Source organism: Ciconia boyciana, chromosome 1 (assembly GCF_034638445.1).
Source record: "Ciconia boyciana chromosome 1, ASM3463844v1, whole genome shotgun sequence".
NCBI classification, from domain to species: domain Eukaryota; kingdom Metazoa; phylum Chordata; class Aves; order Ciconiiformes; family Ciconiidae; genus Ciconia; species Ciconia boyciana.
This window is the reverse complement of record NC_132934.1, coordinates 203,084,725-203,104,459: the sequence shown is the minus strand read 5'-3', so window position 1 is coordinate 203,104,459 and position 19,735 is coordinate 203,084,725. Positions and strand designations below refer to the sequence as shown.

Here is a 19,735-nt window from a genome sequence, read left to right as displayed (position 1 = left end):
CACAATGCAGAACAGTTCTGTGGAGCTTTCTGTTCTCGGGCTCTTCCTTTTTGTCTCCCCAGCCACACATGAAGCGTCTGGCACTCGCTTCGTATTACATCCCGTTGCCTTGGCAACGTAACCTTTGTGCAGGCTTGAGGCACTACTTGCAGGTAGAGAATTCAAATTTTTTTTTTTTCCTTAAGTCTGCTACCTTTATTCTGCCTAACCTGACGTGTGTGTGTATTATTTTCCATATTTATTAACAATTACTTGCTCAATCCTTTGAAATCCAATTCTGGGCTGTATTCAGTATTTGGACTTAAGCATTTTCACTGGATGGATAGGTTATTTGATTAATATAGCCTCTAGTGATCATAATTGTGATGATGAAGCTACAAATCTCCTTTAAAATGGTATTTTCCTTTAAAACGGTATTTTCCAGTTTCAGTCAACAATTCTGGCAGTGAACTTCCTGAAAATATTTATAGAAACTAAACGTGGAAAGGCTGTGAATTTATCAGGTTGCTTACAGATAACGATAGTTTAGCTGCCATACATGCCCATTGTGTACTGAATATCATAAAAATTTAAAAAGGGAAATAGTAAGGAGTAGGGTAGCCATACCCTATGTACCCAGTACATAGCTGGCAATCTGTTATACAGGGATATTTCTTACTAAGGCCTAGGTATGAACTAGGCTTCAATTCACATTATTACAAGTATTTTGAGAGTGCTCAGAAATAAGATGCGAGTGTGCCCTAAAGGTCTTGCAAAGTAGTTCAACCTAGATTCAGGTGCAAGTAGGGGGAAAAATTATAGAGAGTGGAAGTCATTAACAGTCTGAACCTCTGCCAGTCTGCAAAAATAATTAGTGCTAATTACACCTCATTGAGTAGCCTTCTTTTATTGTGAAGCACAAAAACACTAAATATGATTAGTGTCCATTAGAGTAATTTGAACTAGGAAGCATATGATTTCCTGGGGTAGCTGTGCACATAATTCAGAACAGCTCTACTTTCTGTTGTTATTCCACTATTACAGAGGCTATTGGTCACACATGAAAAATCTTCGTATATACCAGCTTCCTCCAACAAAAATCCTTGGACCTCCTTCGTTCACGTGAACTGTCTAGAATTTATGTGTAATTTATGTGTAATAAATGTGTAATTTATGTGTAATTTATTCATTAAATCTAGACTTTGCTTCCTTGCTTTTGATCACAATGAGAAAAGCCCTGCCATACGGCCTACTTCAGATACAAACTGTGCGAGTCCATGGTGAATTCCATGGATCTGTAGAACACATGGATGCAATTTTCTTCTGATTGTACCCAGGGTTACACAACTACAGCTCTCAAATTTGGTCTGTTAATCCCTTCATTGTTAAATATAAGCTTTTAACATTGTGAACACTGTTGGAACGCTTTGTACATGTCTCCAAATAGCTTTTGCTAGCTGTGGGGCCAAGGCCTTGGAGTGTTGGAAAGTTTTCATTGCTGTAACTCTATTTTATCCATACAGAGGTTTGAAGGTCACAGAATTTTAAATTCTGGAAGAATACAAGACAACACAGGGCTCCCTCACTTTGTATTAATGCCATTTCTGCACCCTTTGCACAGGAATTTTAGACTAAGTAGCTTATATCTCCTTTTATTTAATGCCACTTCTAAGTAGTATGGAAGCCCATTTCTGTCAAAATAAATACCTAATCATTTGGAATACTTAAACTGTTATCCCCCCCCCCCCCCGCCATATATCAATCTGAGCTAGATGGATCTAATAAAAAAGATACCAATTTAAATGAGTACTTTACAATGGCAAACTTATAACTTTTCAGGAGACTAAATCAAATTGAGTGTGGTAGCAAATTGATATACAAAGGATCTACAAATACAAGGTCCAAAGATAATTAAAAAAACCCCTCTCGCTGCAGTTTTCATGCATGCTAACTGCATCCTTGGATATAATCTAACATTGAAAATGTTCTCCAGCTGAAAAAAGAAAGAAAAAAAAAGTAGTTAACCTCATTAGAAACATTGTAGATTCTCTGTATTTTGAAACTCACTGAAAAAAATCACACCTGAGAAGGATTCAGTTGCTTGGTGCTTTATTTCACAAAAGAATGAACATCTCGGCAAACATGTAGTATCATACTTTCCACAGATCAGCAGAGCCCAGGCAGCAGCAAAATGTTACCGATCTCTATGCTTTATTGGATGTTAGAAGGGAAAAAAAGTAAATTGAGCATAATGTTCAGCTATAAATATTGTCAAATACATCCCTGGTTTCAGTCTGTTTTAATTAAAATAGATCTTATGCTGCCTCCTGTTGGTCACCTACAAACAGAAACATCCAAAATTAGACTCCACATTACGAACTGCAGACAGCACATTCTATAGCCTATACCTTACCTACTACCTACTACTTATCAGAGGAGGTATACAGCTTTCTTCACGGAGTAATACCAGACATAAATCTGCCCCAGTAAATCTACTCCATTTTGTGAATATAATGAATTTTTAACAGCAGTAAACTGACTTACGACAAATGTATTTAGAATACAGAAAATAAATTCATTAGTACATAAATAATAATCATCAGGTCTGTGCAAACATAATCAATATAAACACCTGAATAATTGATATTTATTATAACAACTAAACCAGTATGATAATATTACCAAAGTGCCATAATGTTTTGATAGCATTCTTTAAAAATTAAGATTATCCAATATAATCATTACTGGATATTAAAATCCCACATACAATATATATTATCTTCATGTGTATTATACTGGTCATGCTTATAATGTGTTGTGACATATAATAGAATACTATAAGAAATGTTTTGGTTACATCGTTTAAGTGCAAATAGTAGATTATATCTTTACATGCAATTTGTATGTTTTAAACATCTTACTATATTTCAGTGAGAACATAGGTACTCATTAATCTAGTCATCAACTATTTTTAGAGGACGGTACTACTTTTTCATAAAGTACTGTGAGCTTTGAAAAGTCAGAAAAGATGTAGAAAAACTCGCTTTGCACTAATTTTGTCACTTTTTTTAAAATTGCATAACAGCTGTGTAGACTGAAAAATCTATTTGATCCAGACCTACAGCAGTTACTCATGCAAGTAATCCATATTATTCTGAGTAGTGTAGTCAACTTCGCTGAGATTTCTTACATCATTAGCGATTAATTACAGGATTTGGAACATAGGCCCTTAATTCTATAATAAAGCCTTGTTTTTAACCATGACTTTATAACACAACTTCTTCTACACTCAATTCTGCTATCAGATTTAACTCTCTGTACGTGGAATTGTGGCAAACGACCTTTTTTTCCTCTGTGAGAGTTGTAATGCGGGCTTGCCTACATAACTGAAGAAAATTCGTACTATTTCACAGTAACTTTTCTGTAAGCAGTAGTATAAAGTAACTGACACTACTACATTATTTCCTGATCACTGAGTAAGAGAGCACAACGCCGTATGAAATCCATGAATGATCTGTCAAACTGGGAACTGACACTAGTTCCTGTGCAAATATAGCATACAATATTAAAGAAGCGTGTCTATTTTCCAAATTAAGCTTCATTCAGTTTTCACTATGTATATACTAATAATGAGTAATTTACCACATACGTCATTGCTCTGTCTGATGTCATGTGCCAGAGGCTTATACATATAGCAAGTAGCTGGATGGAAGACTGCCAAAAAAAATTTGCTGTAAGGAAAAACTTAAGAGAAAAGAGCATCACCTGAAATACTGACTGACTCACTTGCTGTTTATGTGACCCAGCAATTTGGTCATGACAGTGGCAATTAAAAAAACCTCGCAATTCTCTAGTCTCTTCCAATTTGCATAGCTATTTATACCCATTTACTATGGGCATAATGTTACTTTTCTCATTGCATAAATTGCATACTCATATTACTCGGGTATAAAACAACACAAAAACACGAGCAGAGGAGAACTGGGCCTTGTATTTCTGATGAAGTGACAAGTTGCAATAATTAAAGATTAGTGAAGTCTCTATGCTACCATGAGTAACCTTATTAATGCTAAAACTACTGTTCTCCTATATGTCTATTTTTCTCCTAATGTTTCAGTAAGCAGGAATAGTATTCTCCATCTCTCCTAAACTATTCAATACATTTGCTTTGCACTAACAAAAAGTAGTTGTGTTCCAATATAAAAATGCTTGCATTTCAGTATGGTTATTGTAAAGGTTACCTAGCTAAGTGTAGTTGTAATATGATTTGGAGACTCACTATGAAAAGAGCAAAATAATTGTGGAAGTTGCCTGAAATACTGTTAACGACAAGCTATTTACTTCTACAGAACTGACAGACACCTTAATACAAATAAATTATTAAGTGGGAGGGTTCCACTCTATTTATATGTTCTCCCAATGTGCATAATTTTTATTTACATCCTCATGAAAATATTTATGGTAAATGTTATCTAAATTCATAAAGGTATCTGATAACAAATTAGAGTCAATCACAGAATTGGAACTTTCCATTGTTTACTGTTTAAAACAGAAGTATGTTGCTAGGCAATATTAAGCTTTAAGCATTAATAGTGAGCTTGAGTTTTGCAAAAAGTACATGCAGTAGTGATGTGATAATGAACTTGCCGTGGTCGTCTCAAGCCATGTGAAAGACATTTCAGATGCCTCACTAAATTTTGTTCATTTTTAAACTGCTTGGAAAAGATGTGCTTAGATGTTTAGAACCATTCTGTCTGACATAAGACAACCTTACTGCTTAAACGATACTTACATGAAACATAAGGACTCCCAATATCTTATCCAAATAGCTGGTAGGAAAGAAAATTCTCAGGCTGTGGAAGATTACAAACGAATTTATGAAACCTAGCTAATTTCAGTGTCCTTCTGTCAGACACAGGTCCCACTTTGTATGCATGAGATCAAATTTACTTCACAATGTATGCCTAGACTAATATTAATACTAAAAGTCCATTACAATTTTAACATTATAATAGATGACTACTGAAAGTTTATCAAGCAATATATTATGTAGTGTTTACCATGTAATATTTTAATACCTAAAAATTACCATGAAGTACAAGATAAAGTGTTTTAATTCATTTAAACCACTATAGAAGTTAAAAAAAGGAATTATTTCACCTCAGAAATACTATTTACTTTGACTTTAAATATGGGGATTTATTTTTGTAACTTTGTATTTGATGTATGACAAGATACAAACTTTTCCCGTAGTTAACCGAAGCAACAACTAAAATTTATTTTACAGCTTGCTGCTGTAAGCAGCCTAGTGGCTGCTTAGTAGGTAGCACTGGAGACTTCAGAGATGGAAGACTTCTGTTAGAAAACATCCTGAAGTATTTTTTCTTTAGTTAACAGCATGACTGAAGCAAAGATACCACATGAATCATCCATCCTGTAGAAATCTTGCCCACCCTGCAGTATGTTATCAAAGTTTATCTTGCCACAGTTAATGGGATGAAAACAGGAAGTACAGCTACTACTAAGGCACAAGGATGGAGAAAACCTGGTATAACTGAAGAGCTGAAGTAAGATGATAGGAATTATCAAGTCTCTTCAAGTCAGATACCTGGTTTTAATGCTGTGAAGGTCACTTTGGCTCTTGCCCTTGCTAAGGTCATTCTAATAAGATCAAGCTGACAATGAATTCCTCTTACAGGTTTATGAATATAAAAAACCTAACTAAAGCAACATTAATGTAGATTTCTTTTAAACTTCAGTTACATAGGGAAAACAGTATCACAGTCAGTTTTCTCACTCAGCAATTTGTCTACTGGGACAACTGAATATTACAGAAATAATGGCACATATTACACAATGAATTCCTCATGACTATGCTTTTTTGAAAAGTAATATCATTTTGCAAATTATTCAGATAATTACAGAGAAGAGTTGCATATAAAATTAAGTAATACTTTCTATATAATGACTAGCATGAATGACAATTTAATGGACTCTTCCAAAAGCAGTTCTATAGCATACAATTTAAACCGAAGATTTAAACAAGACAGTACATATTTTTCCATCTGTAAATTAATACCTAAAAATCTGTTCTAAAACTTGTGCATTTAAATAGATTCTTTTGACTCAGGAGTTTCAAAATTCTCCAGAGCAAATTGTCAGTACAGATGACCATGGGTCCCTATATTTATTAAACTGAATGACCTGACAGTAAAACTCAGTTAAGGCTCTTGGCATTGGTGAAACTTCTTCCCACTCAGACCTACTACTATGGTAGACTTGAACTTCATCTGTGATTTCTTCTGGAGCATAATCACCACCTAATATATAAATTTTGTCTTCTGTCCCAACTGCCCCTGCATTAAAGCCCGCACATTCAAAAGATCCTTCCCCTTTCCAAACACAGGTTTCTGGGCAAAAACTGTAGACCTTGTAGGTGGAGAGATCACATATGTACAATGTACAGTTCACTGGAACAGCTTTGATTAGAGTTGCATGGAAAAATTGCCCAAATTCTGCTACGAGCTCAGACCACTGATCAGTCATAGCATTATACTTAAAGAAACAGTCAAGAGATGGATTAAAGGCATCAGTAATCTCTACTTCTGAGCCAAGGACGTATATTATATTCTGACATGCGCTTGCTTCTGGATAGTAGATACCTCTTGGTAATTGGCTTACCGATTTCCAGTCTTTGGAAAGAGGATTATAGGATTCTACATCCAAAAGACTTCGGGTTTCTTGAGCTCCTCTGGTCTTTCCACCTATTACAAACAGCTGATTTAAGGTTACAACAGATGTGTGCATTGTCCTCGGTTTTTTCATAGCTGACGCGATGGAGAATTCATTGCTGACTGGACAGTAGCACCAGGTTTGGTCAGTGGCGTCATGAAATGGTTCAGCAATATGAAGCCTGACAGTCCTGTAACAATTCCCTTTACATCCTCCAGTTATAAATATTTTTTCTCCATAGCTAGATAAACTTGACCCTGGAAGATCAATCATGTGCGTATGTGGTAGTTCTTTCCATTTATCTGTTTTGATGTTGTAGCAGAATGTATGTCTGTTTTCTCCATCTTCATCAGTTTTATGAACAAATATGTATTTTTCTGTTGTTGAAGGACGTGCATCTGGAAACAGTCCACTAAAGTTTTGCACACTTGTAACTGCATCATTGACTATTACTGAGCAATTGGCACTCTTAAGTAAGTGTTCCTCAGAATGTAGAAAGTCCTGCAAAGTCTTTTCAGGTAACTGGTGCAGTCTCACTTTTTTAATCAAATTAGGCAGATATTTCTGTCGTGTTTCTAAGTTGTGTTTGGTCCATTGAAGAACAGCTTTCAACACTGATTCTTCCTCAGGGACATTTAGTTCATCAGCCTCGAGACATTTTTGTAATATCTCAAAATTCATCTCCAAAAAATCACTTGATCTGAGCAGCAAGGAAAAGTGGTGCTGTACAAAATCTAGTGCATGATCAAATAAGCGGACGGAACCATAACTTTCTGATAGAGAAAGCAACTGTAAGCAATTCACAAGATCAATACTTTTTATTAGAAAGTCACTGCAAGCTTTGGAAAGGAGCGAAACTTGAAGAAATGACGACAGTTGGAAGAGCATTTCCACATTATCATTTGTTATCTCTGTTTTTCCTGTGTAAGCGTAATCAAGAAAAGCTTTCACTGCCTTGGGTGATAGATTACTAATAGTAACATTGCCATCATCTCGTTCTTTCATATTAACTTCAAACATGGCTCTGTGAATAAAATATAGAAGATACACACAGAAATTAAAGATCTGGCAAACAGCAGAGAACACTGATGTGAGAGGAAGGAGATAATCGGGGTGTATAAGGTGGGCAGGCTGTATAGGTCTAAAATGTGGAGGTTCTCATAAGTAAGAACAATACATTTGCTTGATATGGTTGAAGAAAAAAGGAGTGGTGATAACATATTCAAAGTGATGGCTTGTAAAAATGATAGCAGCACCTGTGTTTTGTATGGATTTTCACAGAGAGCGATGAAGTCTGCAGCTCTCAATACGAGAGAAAATGTGAAATTGTTCGGGGCAGCATCAGTTTCAACAGCTTGAGAAAGAAAGGCTGATTTAAAAAATATATAGTAAAAAAGCCCCATGATTTAGGTCATGCACTGTGGATGAATACAGAAAATTTAAGTGAAAAAGGCCTTCCAAATTGCAGGCTGAGCAAATGGCAGGAGGATGGATGATGGGTGCATTCCTCAGTAATAAAAGCAGGCGAGGGGTGAAAGAGGAGAAAAAACATGAGGAAACTTACTTCTTGCTTTAGAGTTGACAGATAGATGTATGGGTACAGGCAGATGTCAGAAAAAAATGAAGTTTTGACATAGGATTGCATGACAGAATGAAACTTGTGCAGAAAGTAGATTGTGACTGAATACAAAGACAATGGTTGAAATCGTGGAACAAACTATTCATCAGTAGATTTGTGCAAATTTTATTAAAGCTTTGACTACTTTATTACTAAGTATGTAATAACATTTAACTATTTCATGCAATCTAACATGGCAAGATAAAATAATTAAAGTTTTTCAAGCTGGTAAGTGCTGGCAACAGAACAGTGCTGTAACATCCCTTGTGCTACCCTCCCAGAGCCTAAGCATCAGGCTGTGATAGCAACGGCTTCTGAATTTGACAAAAGATGACAGTGGAAAAAGATTTAGATAAATCATCAAATCCTAAGTATATAATCTGGATTATTAATACATCGTAGATAGTTCCTATTAAAAAGAGTATTATATCACAGTTCAGTTATACAATTAGTATCTGTATGGTATGTGATTTTAAAATCCCATACTTCTATGAAGCTAAAGAGGAAAAAAAAAAAATCACTGTGTATAGCATACTCTTTGGGAAGTGGACATCAGGTAAAGCAGGAACTTGTCTGATCTCCTGAACAAGACATAAAATTACAATAAGACACTTATGTCCCAAAGACCTTTTTGCATACTAAATGACGATCCTTAGAATCCTTTCCTCATTAACCCAAGAGCTATGATACAAATCTCTAAATCACAGAGTAAAATAGCAACTGAACAATACTAGTAGAAGGAGAGCAATCTAGGCAAAGGCTTTGATTCTGAAAGCTAACAAGTAGGGAGAAAAATGTTGCTGAATCTTGCGTTTACACAATGAAACCAAAACTAAGAGAAGTCCAAAGGCCAAGGAAGACAAAAGATATTTCATTTTAAAATTTATCTATTGGACCTAGGTACTTTTTATTCCTTGAAGATAGTAAATGGGCCTTCCATTCCAGGACAACTTATGAATTTGATGGCTGCTGTTATCAACGGTTACACGCAGGGAGAGGTCTCTCCTGGCAAATTTTAACCTGAAGAGCCTGTAGGTAGTGAAAATGCCACATATGTTACCATGTGCTTAACTTGAGTTCTAAAAATTACCACTGGAAGCTATTTCATCCTGATATTCCTTTCTACCAGAGCATCTCTGTGCTGTCAAGCAGTAAACACTTGAAATGCAAGTAGTTCGGTGTCTCAGAGAAAAAACAAATCTGCTGCTACAGTGGAGAAATAGCTTATTTCACCTGCATTTCTTCTTTTTTCAGTAGTCCTAAGAACACGTCTAGCCCATGTCCTCTGTCATATATGGCAGACTCCCACAGACCGTAGGATGCTCCAGGCCATTTGAAAATAACACTTGTCACCTATATAAGGGCAACTGAATCAAGCTCATTAACTCATTTCCAGGAGCCCATTTTTTCATTGTTAGAGCATCTTAGCTTTGTGTTTTAAGGAGTCTATTTGGAAACAGACTTTCAGTGTGGAATTGCAAGTTTGAGCCTTACTAATAAAAAAGTTAGCAAGGTCCTTCATAAATTAATATCCTGTATGTGAATGATCTGTCTGTCCCTTAAGAATGCATAGCTTTAAGCACTAGAAGGAAGATCACAGATCCATTTCATGCTGAAAGGCTGAAAATTGTAGTTTAGAAAAAAATGTAAGATCTGTTTAAATACCTCTGAAGACAAACTTTACTATACTGACCACTCATCTTCGAGAAACAAAATCCAGCCCCATTCCAAAACCATGTACAATTTATCCACAATTGCTCAATGCAAGACATATTTGTAATCAACCATCTATGTTTCACAATATAATGTGTCAAAGTACACACTGTCCCATACAAAGCCAAACAATACCCTTGCAGACCTTCAAGTACAGATACAGGCAACAGAGAAGTCTTAAAAATACACAACTTGTGTCAATTCTACCTAAGAGCAGAACCATGCACTTATAGTTTGACATTTGTATTTCAGAGTATAGTCTACTCTCTGAATCTCAAATTCAGAGAGTCATGTCACTTTGGAAATACAAACAGATTTATTTGGGGTATGGTTAGGCATCTAACACTGTAGTTTTGTTTTGGTGGGTTGGGGTTTTTTTTTTTGCTATCCTTAATATGATGTTTGAACACTTTGCTCAAAACTCTGCAGACATATGTCAGTTGTGATGACTTATGTTTTTAATATTTGTAATTATATTCCTTCCCTCCCTCCCAGAGAACTTACAATCCATTTCCTGCAAACTCATGCCAAAATTAGGTTTACCTGAAAAAATCACTGCATGCTGCCAGAACACAACGATGACAAGGAATTATTTCATCTTTCACAAGAATTTTAAAGTCAAAAAATATATTTTGTTCTCTGAACTTTTGTAGTACTTTTAGAATTTGTTGTCCATGACCTTCAGCCACTAAGGAATTGATTTTATTTTCAGGAACAGAAATTCCATTGCAAATAGGTCTGCTAATATAATCCCGTTGATTGGCCATGGTTTCTTCAATCTATTCCTGAAACTGAAATAGAAAAATAAGTAATTGATTCGACAATCTTACTATTTTTTAAAAAAAATTTAAAATCAATGTACCATAAAACAAACAAAAATTTCCCAGAATTGAATTTGGTTTGTAAGTCCTATGCACAGTTCTAAGTTTGTGTTATAGTGACTTTTACATTGAATTTAATTTGATAATAAAACTTCTACTTTGCAAAATATATACACATAGCACTTTGAAAAGTAAAATATCTGACATGTATCAAAGAACAACTCTACAAATAGTACCCACCTGTAGGAATTTTTTCAATAAAGTCCAGAGGAAGCACACCAAGGAGTGTGTTAAAATTTTTAATGGTCATTTAAGAGAAAGACTAGCCCTAGGCTTACCCTCAAAAATCCCCAAACTCTTACAATTTGATGTGAAATGAAGATGGAAAAGGAAAACTTTGTTACATATTTTCAGATTCCCAAAGGCCTATAAGTATACTACAAACCCCCAAACTCAAAGCAGACCAATGGTCTTTCTACAGCTTACAGTGGAAGGAAGATACAGGCTACTAGACTACTTTCTAAGTGGATTCCCATTAGGCATTCCAGACTAAAATAACAGAATACAAACAAACACTGACAGCCTGGCCTAATCACAGGATTGCTAGGGCTTACCAAATGGGGTCACTTAGAGACGGTTTGGTGACAGTGCAACTTTGAGTGTTTAGTCAATTGATACTGATTTTATCTTGTACCTCTAGTCTTGCTATGAAGCTGTATGTTTGCTTGCAGCTTATGCTGCACACTGTGAGCTTCATTTACAGTGGGGTAAATTAACTGGCTTCAGAACCTATTTAAGACAGTGCAATCTCCCTTTCAGCAGCTAAGTTTTTCTGGTGAAAATCCCTATACTGAAGTGCATTGTTTGTACAGTAAGTTGGGCTTCACTATTTTTTACATTAGAAATATTTTACTCCACTTTGACAACATAAAGAAACTTTAAACATGAGTATATTTTATTTACACCTATTTAAAGTGCTATTTATACTGCTACAGATGCATAAACTGCCCTTACTGCAAATTTGTGTCAAGCTTTCCTATTTTAAAGCTTAAGGAAACATTCCAAGGTTTTTCTATTGCAGGATTCTGCTTCCACAATTCCAATTAAAATTAGCAACAGATAATGGCCCACCTGAATTGACAAAGAAGGGGATAAAAAATTCCAAGCCAAACCGAGAAACCAGAAAAATAGTGGTTTGGGGTTTTAATTTCATGAAAAGGCTTATCTGATAACGTGATACATTCAGAGCAAACTAAGCCATCAGGCAGTCTTCTTCATGGGAGGTACTTTCATAGCAGACTGATCTATACTTTATCTAGTCAGGTAGCTCCAACCACAAATAGACCTCCATGTCTCCTGGAATAGAAGAGATCCATTGATCTTGCTGCCAGCACTGGCACCCTTGGAGCAGGCATCTTCTCCTTCCCATGGCCAGACAATCTCACGTATTCACTCTTTCCATTCTAAGCCTGAGGAACTAGGAAAATACAGAAGAACAAGACCACCATTTATTCTGATAATGTATGGCCTCATAAACCCCAACTTCCATAAATCAAAGCTTTTTTGTATGTCAGAATTCTCTAGAATACCCTTTTCTTATGAACTTAAGAGCCTGTTCCTCAAAAGACTGAATGTTCAAAAGCAGAATTGTTTCAGTAAAATTAGTTTCCCACATTTGAATGAAACTTAAAAAAAAAGTAAGTGAATTTCAAGGTTTATTTGGCATCATGTAAAGTAACACTTCTTCTAAAGGAAATGTAAACCTTTTCAAAATTCTGGAATTGATAATAAATAGTAGATGTGTTTCTCCTTTTACACGCAATTTCTATAGCAAGCTCTGACCTACTACTTGCTTTCTGTAGGCAAAATTACCAATTTTGAGTAATATTCATCTTTGTATAACAAACACAGAAACATCTAATGCCATCAAGTCCATCTCTGCTATTTTAGACAAAGACATCACATAATCACTTTCATTAAAGCAATCTATGTTTCAGGAAGTTTTCTTTTACCACCACTATTTCCACAGAAAGACTATCCCAGTACATTGGTGCCAAGACTGCAAACCTTCTTTTAATTACACAATCAATTTATTAATGCTTATATATATTTGTTCTTCTGTCAAAATTGTCATTTGATTTCATTTTTCCCTTGTATATTTATTCACTCACAATTATCAAGAGTGTTGATATCCTCTCTCGACTTCTATTAGAATGAACAATTATCAAACTTTCAAAGGTCCATTTATAAGACTGAATTTTTGTTTTCCTTATTATTTCTTGCAGTTTTCTCTTCATCCACTCCAGTTTGATCTCAGATTTCTTTCACTGATATCAGATTTTTTGTACAGTATTATGGTTAAGATCTCATCAGTGTCTCACTACTCCAATTTGCAGGTCACCCAGTGCATCCTAATCCTAATCTGTAATAGCAGTGTCTCCTTACTTGTTATTCAAAGCAAATTTCAGCAGTGTACCTCTAATGTTTTTGTCCATCATTAAGGAAGATACTAATGAATACTGTGCTATGGCTTAGCCTAATTCACCCTCCCCTCCACTCCATTAAAAAAATAAATATTAAAAAATTTAATTCTCATCTCCCTTGTAGCCAATTCCTGCTTTATTTGATAATTTCGGTACTAATTTACCACTTTACTGGATCTGTTGATGATTTCGGAGCCCTCCAAAATATCTTAACAATTCAGCTAAAACTTATGTTAAACAAGGCCAACTAGCATTTATAATTATTTCATGCATTCTACAAAGCCATATGAATTAATCAATAGTTATATTTATAAATATTTGATCAAGTTACTGACAAAGGGTAGAAAACATAGGGGGTGCAGACATATGTTGCATAGGTCTGGAGTTCAGGAAAGCTGGGAAACAAGCCTCCTTATATTTGCTCCATTTACTCCCATGGGATTCCAGTTACAAAGTCTGTCTTTACGTGGATTACCAAGAACCAAACTCCAGTAGAGGTTCATTAGAGTTGGAATCTCCTAGTTTTGTTTCTTTACATATGGCTGTGTGCCATACAGCTTCTTATCATGGCAGGCAAAGGCTATATACGCAAGCCCTCTTCCATCATCTGAGCCACCGGGTACTTGCCACACAACCAGGCTTCCAGCATCTCCTCTAACGTGACACATCAGACCCAGAGTACTGGCGTATGTGACTGGGTATTGCCTGCGGTGAGATCAGATGTGTTCTCTGATGTGACCAAATTCAAGCTACCCTACCACTTGACAAAACTTCTCTGCTCACATACTGAACGTTTACACATCTTATACTGGCAAATGCCTGGCTAGCTATTAGCCTGGTTTTCTGAAAAAAACAAAACAAAACACAAATACAAAAAAAACCCAAAACAACCAAACAAAAAAAACCCCTCCAAAACCAAACCACCTTAAAATTAATACATTTGCCCTGTTTTTCTGCTTGAAAGTCACATCAACAAGTGGCCCATTGGCCATTACGGTGAAATTCAATACAGACTTCAAAGTTATTAAGGTCAACCCCACATAATGGGGAGATATATCTTCCTCTCAAAGCTATCTGTACAGATCTCCACTTGAGGGGCAAGGCATTCTGCACACCTGACAGTTAAGTGGCAAGAAATGGCCAGCCTCTGTATGGCCACAAAGCAGCTAGCACTTGAACAGAAGGAGGTTGGGGATGGTAAGGTAATTTTGGTCATTACAGTGGATGAACTACAGGACCACCTGGGAGCACTAAGGGTACGTGCATTCTTATGGTCTGTCACAAAGTCCACTAATAAGGACCCAGACCTCATTAGTTCTGTTGTTCACAAGACCCCTCTGTTTTAACACTGGCCTTTTGCCAAGATGATAAGGGATGGAGCAGCCTGAAACATAATGAGCTTGTTGATCCAGATGCTAGGTAACCACACTGAGAGGTCTGATAAACCCAGAGTCAAAATATGATATACACACACACTCCTATTAGTAGTATCTAATCCCTTGGTAAAAAGCTACAAGCAAATGTTTAACTGACTTTAATACTTAAATATATCAAGCAAACAGCTGCCAAAAACCACTCACTGAATTTCTAGAGGAATTTTTTTACTTCACCAATGCTAATGTTCCCTTTCCAAAGATAGTTATAAGACATAACATAGTTATAAAGATTTTCTTTTAGTTGGTACCATCAACAATCCTTCTTAGATGTACTTATAATTCTGTATGTGGAAGAAGTTGAAATGTGTAATTTATTTGTTTATACTTATCCTTTGGAAAATCCAGCTGCCCTTTCGAGTATCAATTTCATAACCTGGATATTTGTTGAATCCTAGATATTACAATAAGAGACTGTAAAGACAGCATACTGTTAAACTCATACAGGAGTCCAAAAACATCCAGGACAGCCATTTTCAGAATATCTCAACAGGCATACACTAAAATAAGAACCAGTGCAATATGCCTCCTAGAAATGGTGTTCACATCCATTCTGCCAGATTTGAAACAGCAAAGCAAACAGAACTGTGGGGTGAACTTTGAGCAGAGATGAACTTTTGTTTGTGTGGGGTCTACTGTAGCTCTCACCAGAGCATCGATCAGAACATACTCATATAAAGTACATTTTATAAACACTTTTGCTGAAAGTCAAAATAGCCTTAGGTGCTGTGACTGACAGATAAAATGGTTACAGAAGTTTAAATATGCTAATGAAGTTCAGAATGGTGTAAGATGTGCAATTAATTCTAAGTGAATAACAGAGTAAAATTTATTAAATAAGGGAGGGCAAGGGCCTATGTAATAAGAATGGAGCTTGAACACCCAGATGAGGACACAGGGTACAGACTGACACTGGGGAAGACTTACACCAAACTGTTTTTATCACTGTATAATAGTAAGTGAAAAATATATATACAAAAATATGTGACTTTGTAATAGCCTACGGGATGTTGTTTTGCGAAAGTGTTAAGCATACATAAGTATTGTGTATACATAAGTTAGCACTTTGTCAGAAAAAGCATGTTAGGGCCATCCATGCCTGCCTGACAATAAACATGACCGAACCTTTGTAATGGGACTGAAGCCCGAGACTGTTCACAGCACAATGGACACCAATCTTACAAAGCATGTATGCATTCAGACAGTACAAGTAACATTCTGTGTGCAGATGTTCTCTCTCTACCAATGTAGCTGGCAAAAGCAGTCTAAACTCAACATTTATTTACTATTTACAAACAACTGTAAAACAATCTATCTGCTTTATCTCAAAGCCAATACACCTGTGCTACAGCACTCTCTGTACAGCACTCTCTCACCAATTAAAAAAAAGAGGAATATTAATTCTTAATAGTTCTTAGCAGATATCTTATGAGAAATAAATTGTTATTCAAGAGAACATGACCTTTGTCACTTAGGCTTCTCCCACCTTGGATAGTATGTCTTACTAGACAGCAGGATTTTAAAAAAAGAGAAATCTTAAATGCTGGTATTTTACAGCATACTTTATGTACCAAGGAAGAAAGAATTAAGACCAATGAAGATAAAGAAATTCTATACATTTCTCTAGAGAAGTTTTAGATTTTTTTTTCATACAAAACTTAACTGTACAGTTAATGTAAGTTTTGAAAAGGTCAGGGTCAGCATTTTAAAATCTAACATTAAAAATAAGTATTATATTATTAAGTCTACTATATACCCATCAAGATGATTTGCTATTTTCACTCCTTATCTATTTAAAGGGGGAGAATTTAGTAATTTGTTAACCATTTTTAAAGACACCACTCCCCACTACGCGTCTAATTTAACAGCACCTAATTTAATATTCAGCAAGATGAGTATGAATGGAACAGGTATGTAAAGCATTTGGTGACACTTCTAATTGCTGACTAAAAAGACAAGAGTGGATTGAAATGTAATTAAATTATAAATACTAAGTACAAAGTTCTGTACTTTTAGACTGTATTATTTTTTTGACTGTCATTGACTGTCTAAGATTGAAAACAGACAGTAACGGAATTCCAGGTTCCTGTCTGGAAATTTCAGTGCAACTCAGTCTCACAGCTTTTTCATAAATAACTGAACTTCAGAGAAAACTAATATTCAGTCAGTCATTTTTAGACAATCAAAAAAGATGCATGTGACATTCCGAGACATTTAATCCACAAAAGTGGCATTTATCAATAATACATGTTGAGACAGTATTCTAAGAAGGAAAGGTGACACAGAGACTTTGAAGCTTTGGGCTCTTTAGAAGTGATTGAAAAAAACCAGCATGGGGAAAAAAAAAAAAAGCATGGTACCAGTAGGAAGCAGTGAAATTGCACTGATTCCTGGAGGCATTCTAAAAGTGGAAAATTCCCTCTCTGCAACCAGTGATCTTTAATTGCATATCCTCTCACAAACACATGAATCCATTAAGATAAAGAAAATAATCACTCAGAAGAACTCAAACTGACTGAATTTTATCCTAAAACTAAATTTCTCAAATTCATCAAGTTCCTTTGGAAATTATTTTCTTAGCTAAAAAAGTTCAAGAACTACAATCTTCATTTTCAGAAAAAAAAAAAAATGAATTAAAATGCCATGCTGTACTTCTTATACCGGCAAAAATAATAACTGCAAATTCTGGAAGATGAAATTACTGCTTTTACTGGGTTCTGTAGTCTGTCATTTCTGTATGTCATTAAAATATGTGTGTTTTTCAAAACATACATACAATATTGAGCATACTTATAGAATAATTTAGCATAGCTTATCATCATAGCATGTTTTACTTATAATAAACATGGGTTTATATTGAATATATTCATAATTATATTCCATATTATACAGTGCATCTTGAACCTCAGTTTGCACTTACACTTGATGCTTATTTTTTTTAAAAAAAATCAATCCACTAGTGAAAAAAACTGCTACATGTTTACATCTCTCTAAGTAGAAAGTATGGACAAGTCAAACCTATTAATCAGACCTGAGGGGTTTTTTGGAACTAGGAAAGATCCACATTCCATTAGTATTATCACATATCTGTAACTAAATATAGATATGGCCACAATTTCCTCTTCAAAGCATGCAGAATACAGTGCTTGAAACGTAAGCATCACCTCCAATTTGATATTGGTCAGCATTTTCCCAGGGTTTTTTTTGACTGTGCTAAATCCTCCTCTGCTGTCAGTTAACTTTGTCTCTGTCTTTGGGCAATAGATAAGGGAGTATGTATGACATGCCTTACTTGAGTAAGTCATGAAGAAAAATGGGAATCATATTAAAAAATAAGTGAATTACACTACTGATTCCTTGCTGAAACGCTTTTTTCCCCAAATGTTACTTCTGTGTTTAAAATATTTTGCAAAGACCAACCTATACTCAGTTATAACTGAGACTTATTTTAGGCAGAAAGACAGCAGTTCTTCTGGCCTGTGTAGAAACAGCACTTTTTCACATTAACAGGGAGCTGGGAATGCTAAACAGCAACAAAAAAAACCCAATGAAAGATTCAAAGAAATACCTGAAATAATGTAATTTTAAGTATTTTTGCATCATTTGTACGTGGTCAATATAGAACGGTTAAAGCATAAATATTTCTAAAGGCAAGAAACAAGAAGGGTCATAAATTTTCAAACACATTTTTAGCCATGGCCCAACTTCAAAACCGAAGGGTAAACAAAATTATTACCTTTTGATGATTTTCAGATGGACCGTAATTGAGGGCACACGGGAATCCAGTTCTGACAACCATTACAGTTCTTAGCAGAACAAAGAGCACAGGATATAAAAGGCTTTTGTTTGGACATAATCTTTAGGAGCCAGAATCAAACCAGGGTGATGCAGTACTTTGCATCTGGTGTGTTAACAATTGTCTCCTCTTTTCTAGTCAATACAAAGCAGCAAGTCCAGGGAAGGCACAGAGGCCACCCCTGCTGCTACAGCTCCTGGGATGTGTCAGCTCTACCAGGGGCCGAGACGGTTCTTCGGGAGCATGGATGTACTAATGGCAACGATGGGGCCAGAGACAGGGGAAGGAATCACTTGCCGTTAACATACAACGGTACCACGAAGAGCTCCCAACGGACACTATCCCCAACGAGATAACCGCGGCCCTGTCTCGCATAAAGCGGGGGCAGCCAGAAGTTACAAGGAAATGACGTTCTTTTTGCCAGGACCCGGGTTATCAGCCACCCCCAACCTCATCAGCGCACTACCACACCAGTCCCTGCCGGTCCCCGCCCGCCCCTGCAGCTCGTCAGCGCCAGGCTCAGAAACGGCCACTGCCACCGCCATGGCCTCCACCCTTCGTCCCGCCCGCCCAAGGGAGGGCAGCGGCATCAGTGCCGCTACTGAGCATGCCCAGGGCGCCCGCGCATGCGCACTGCGGTGTCTCAGTTCATTCTAAGGGAGAACTAATTCTGACAGGACAGGCAGGATGGTGCAAAGGGCTTCTCCTCCTCTCACAGCGCGACCGCGGGGCCCGGCCACGGGATGTGGAGGTCTCCAGCGCTGCCGCCTCTCCGCAACCGGCCGAGCTAGTCCCCCACCTTAGCGCTCCCTCCGAACAGCGCGCACCCACCTGCAGCAACACCAGCAGCTCCCCGACCATTCTGGCCCACCCTCCGCAGCAGCAGCGCCAGCAGATTGGTTCCTTCCGGTGTCATTCTCCCGCTTCTTGCACTCGGAATGGTTTCCCCGGCCGTCAATCCAGGTGAAAGCCCGCCCACCCCCGCGAGCGGGTTCCTCTCTGGGCTCGCTGACGGCAATGTAGCCCAGCTGCAGGCACCGCCTTTCCCCTGATAAGCCGATACCCGGCGCATTCCCCTGTCACTCATAGGGCATTCTGATACCGGACTGGCCACCGTGCCTCCACAGTGGGTCCCACCCTCCGTCCCACCCACCGGCGGG

The 19,735-nt window shown here is 36.9% G+C and overlaps 1 protein-coding gene across 11 annotated transcripts; it reads right to left on the bottom strand.

The window, feature by feature from the left end:
• Positions 1 to 2,081: 2,081 nt before the first annotated feature.
• Positions 2,082 to 19,672, bottom strand: KBTBD3 (kelch repeat and BTB domain containing 3). Of its 11 annotated transcripts, none has more exons than XM_072850618.1 (5): positions 19,407 to 19,672; positions 18,516 to 18,585; positions 11,995 to 12,340; positions 10,586 to 10,833; positions 2,082 to 7,735 (listed from the first exon to the last, which is right to left on the bottom strand). In XM_072850618.1, the coding sequence occupies exons 4-5, from the start codon at positions 10,807 to 10,809 to the stop codon at positions 6,115 to 6,117; spliced, it is 1,845 nt and encodes a 614-aa protein (XP_072706719.1). In that variant the 5' UTR covers positions 10,810 to 10,833; positions 11,995 to 12,340; positions 18,516 to 18,585; positions 19,407 to 19,672; the 3' UTR covers positions 2,082 to 6,114. The 11 variants fall into 11 exon arrangements, 10 of the variants coding, with proteins under 10 accessions (XP_072706719.1, XP_072706726.1, XP_072706720.1 ...); XM_072850625.1 differs by lacking the exons at positions 11,995 to 12,340; positions 19,407 to 19,672 and having other exon boundaries at positions 2,082 to 2,317; positions 4,772 to 4,832; positions 6,661 to 7,735; positions 18,516 to 19,124; XR_012040481.1 differs by lacking the exons at positions 11,995 to 12,340; positions 19,407 to 19,672 and having other exon boundaries at positions 2,082 to 2,317; positions 4,772 to 7,735; positions 18,516 to 19,124.
• Between the last annotated feature and the right edge of the window lie 63 nt (positions 19,673 to 19,735).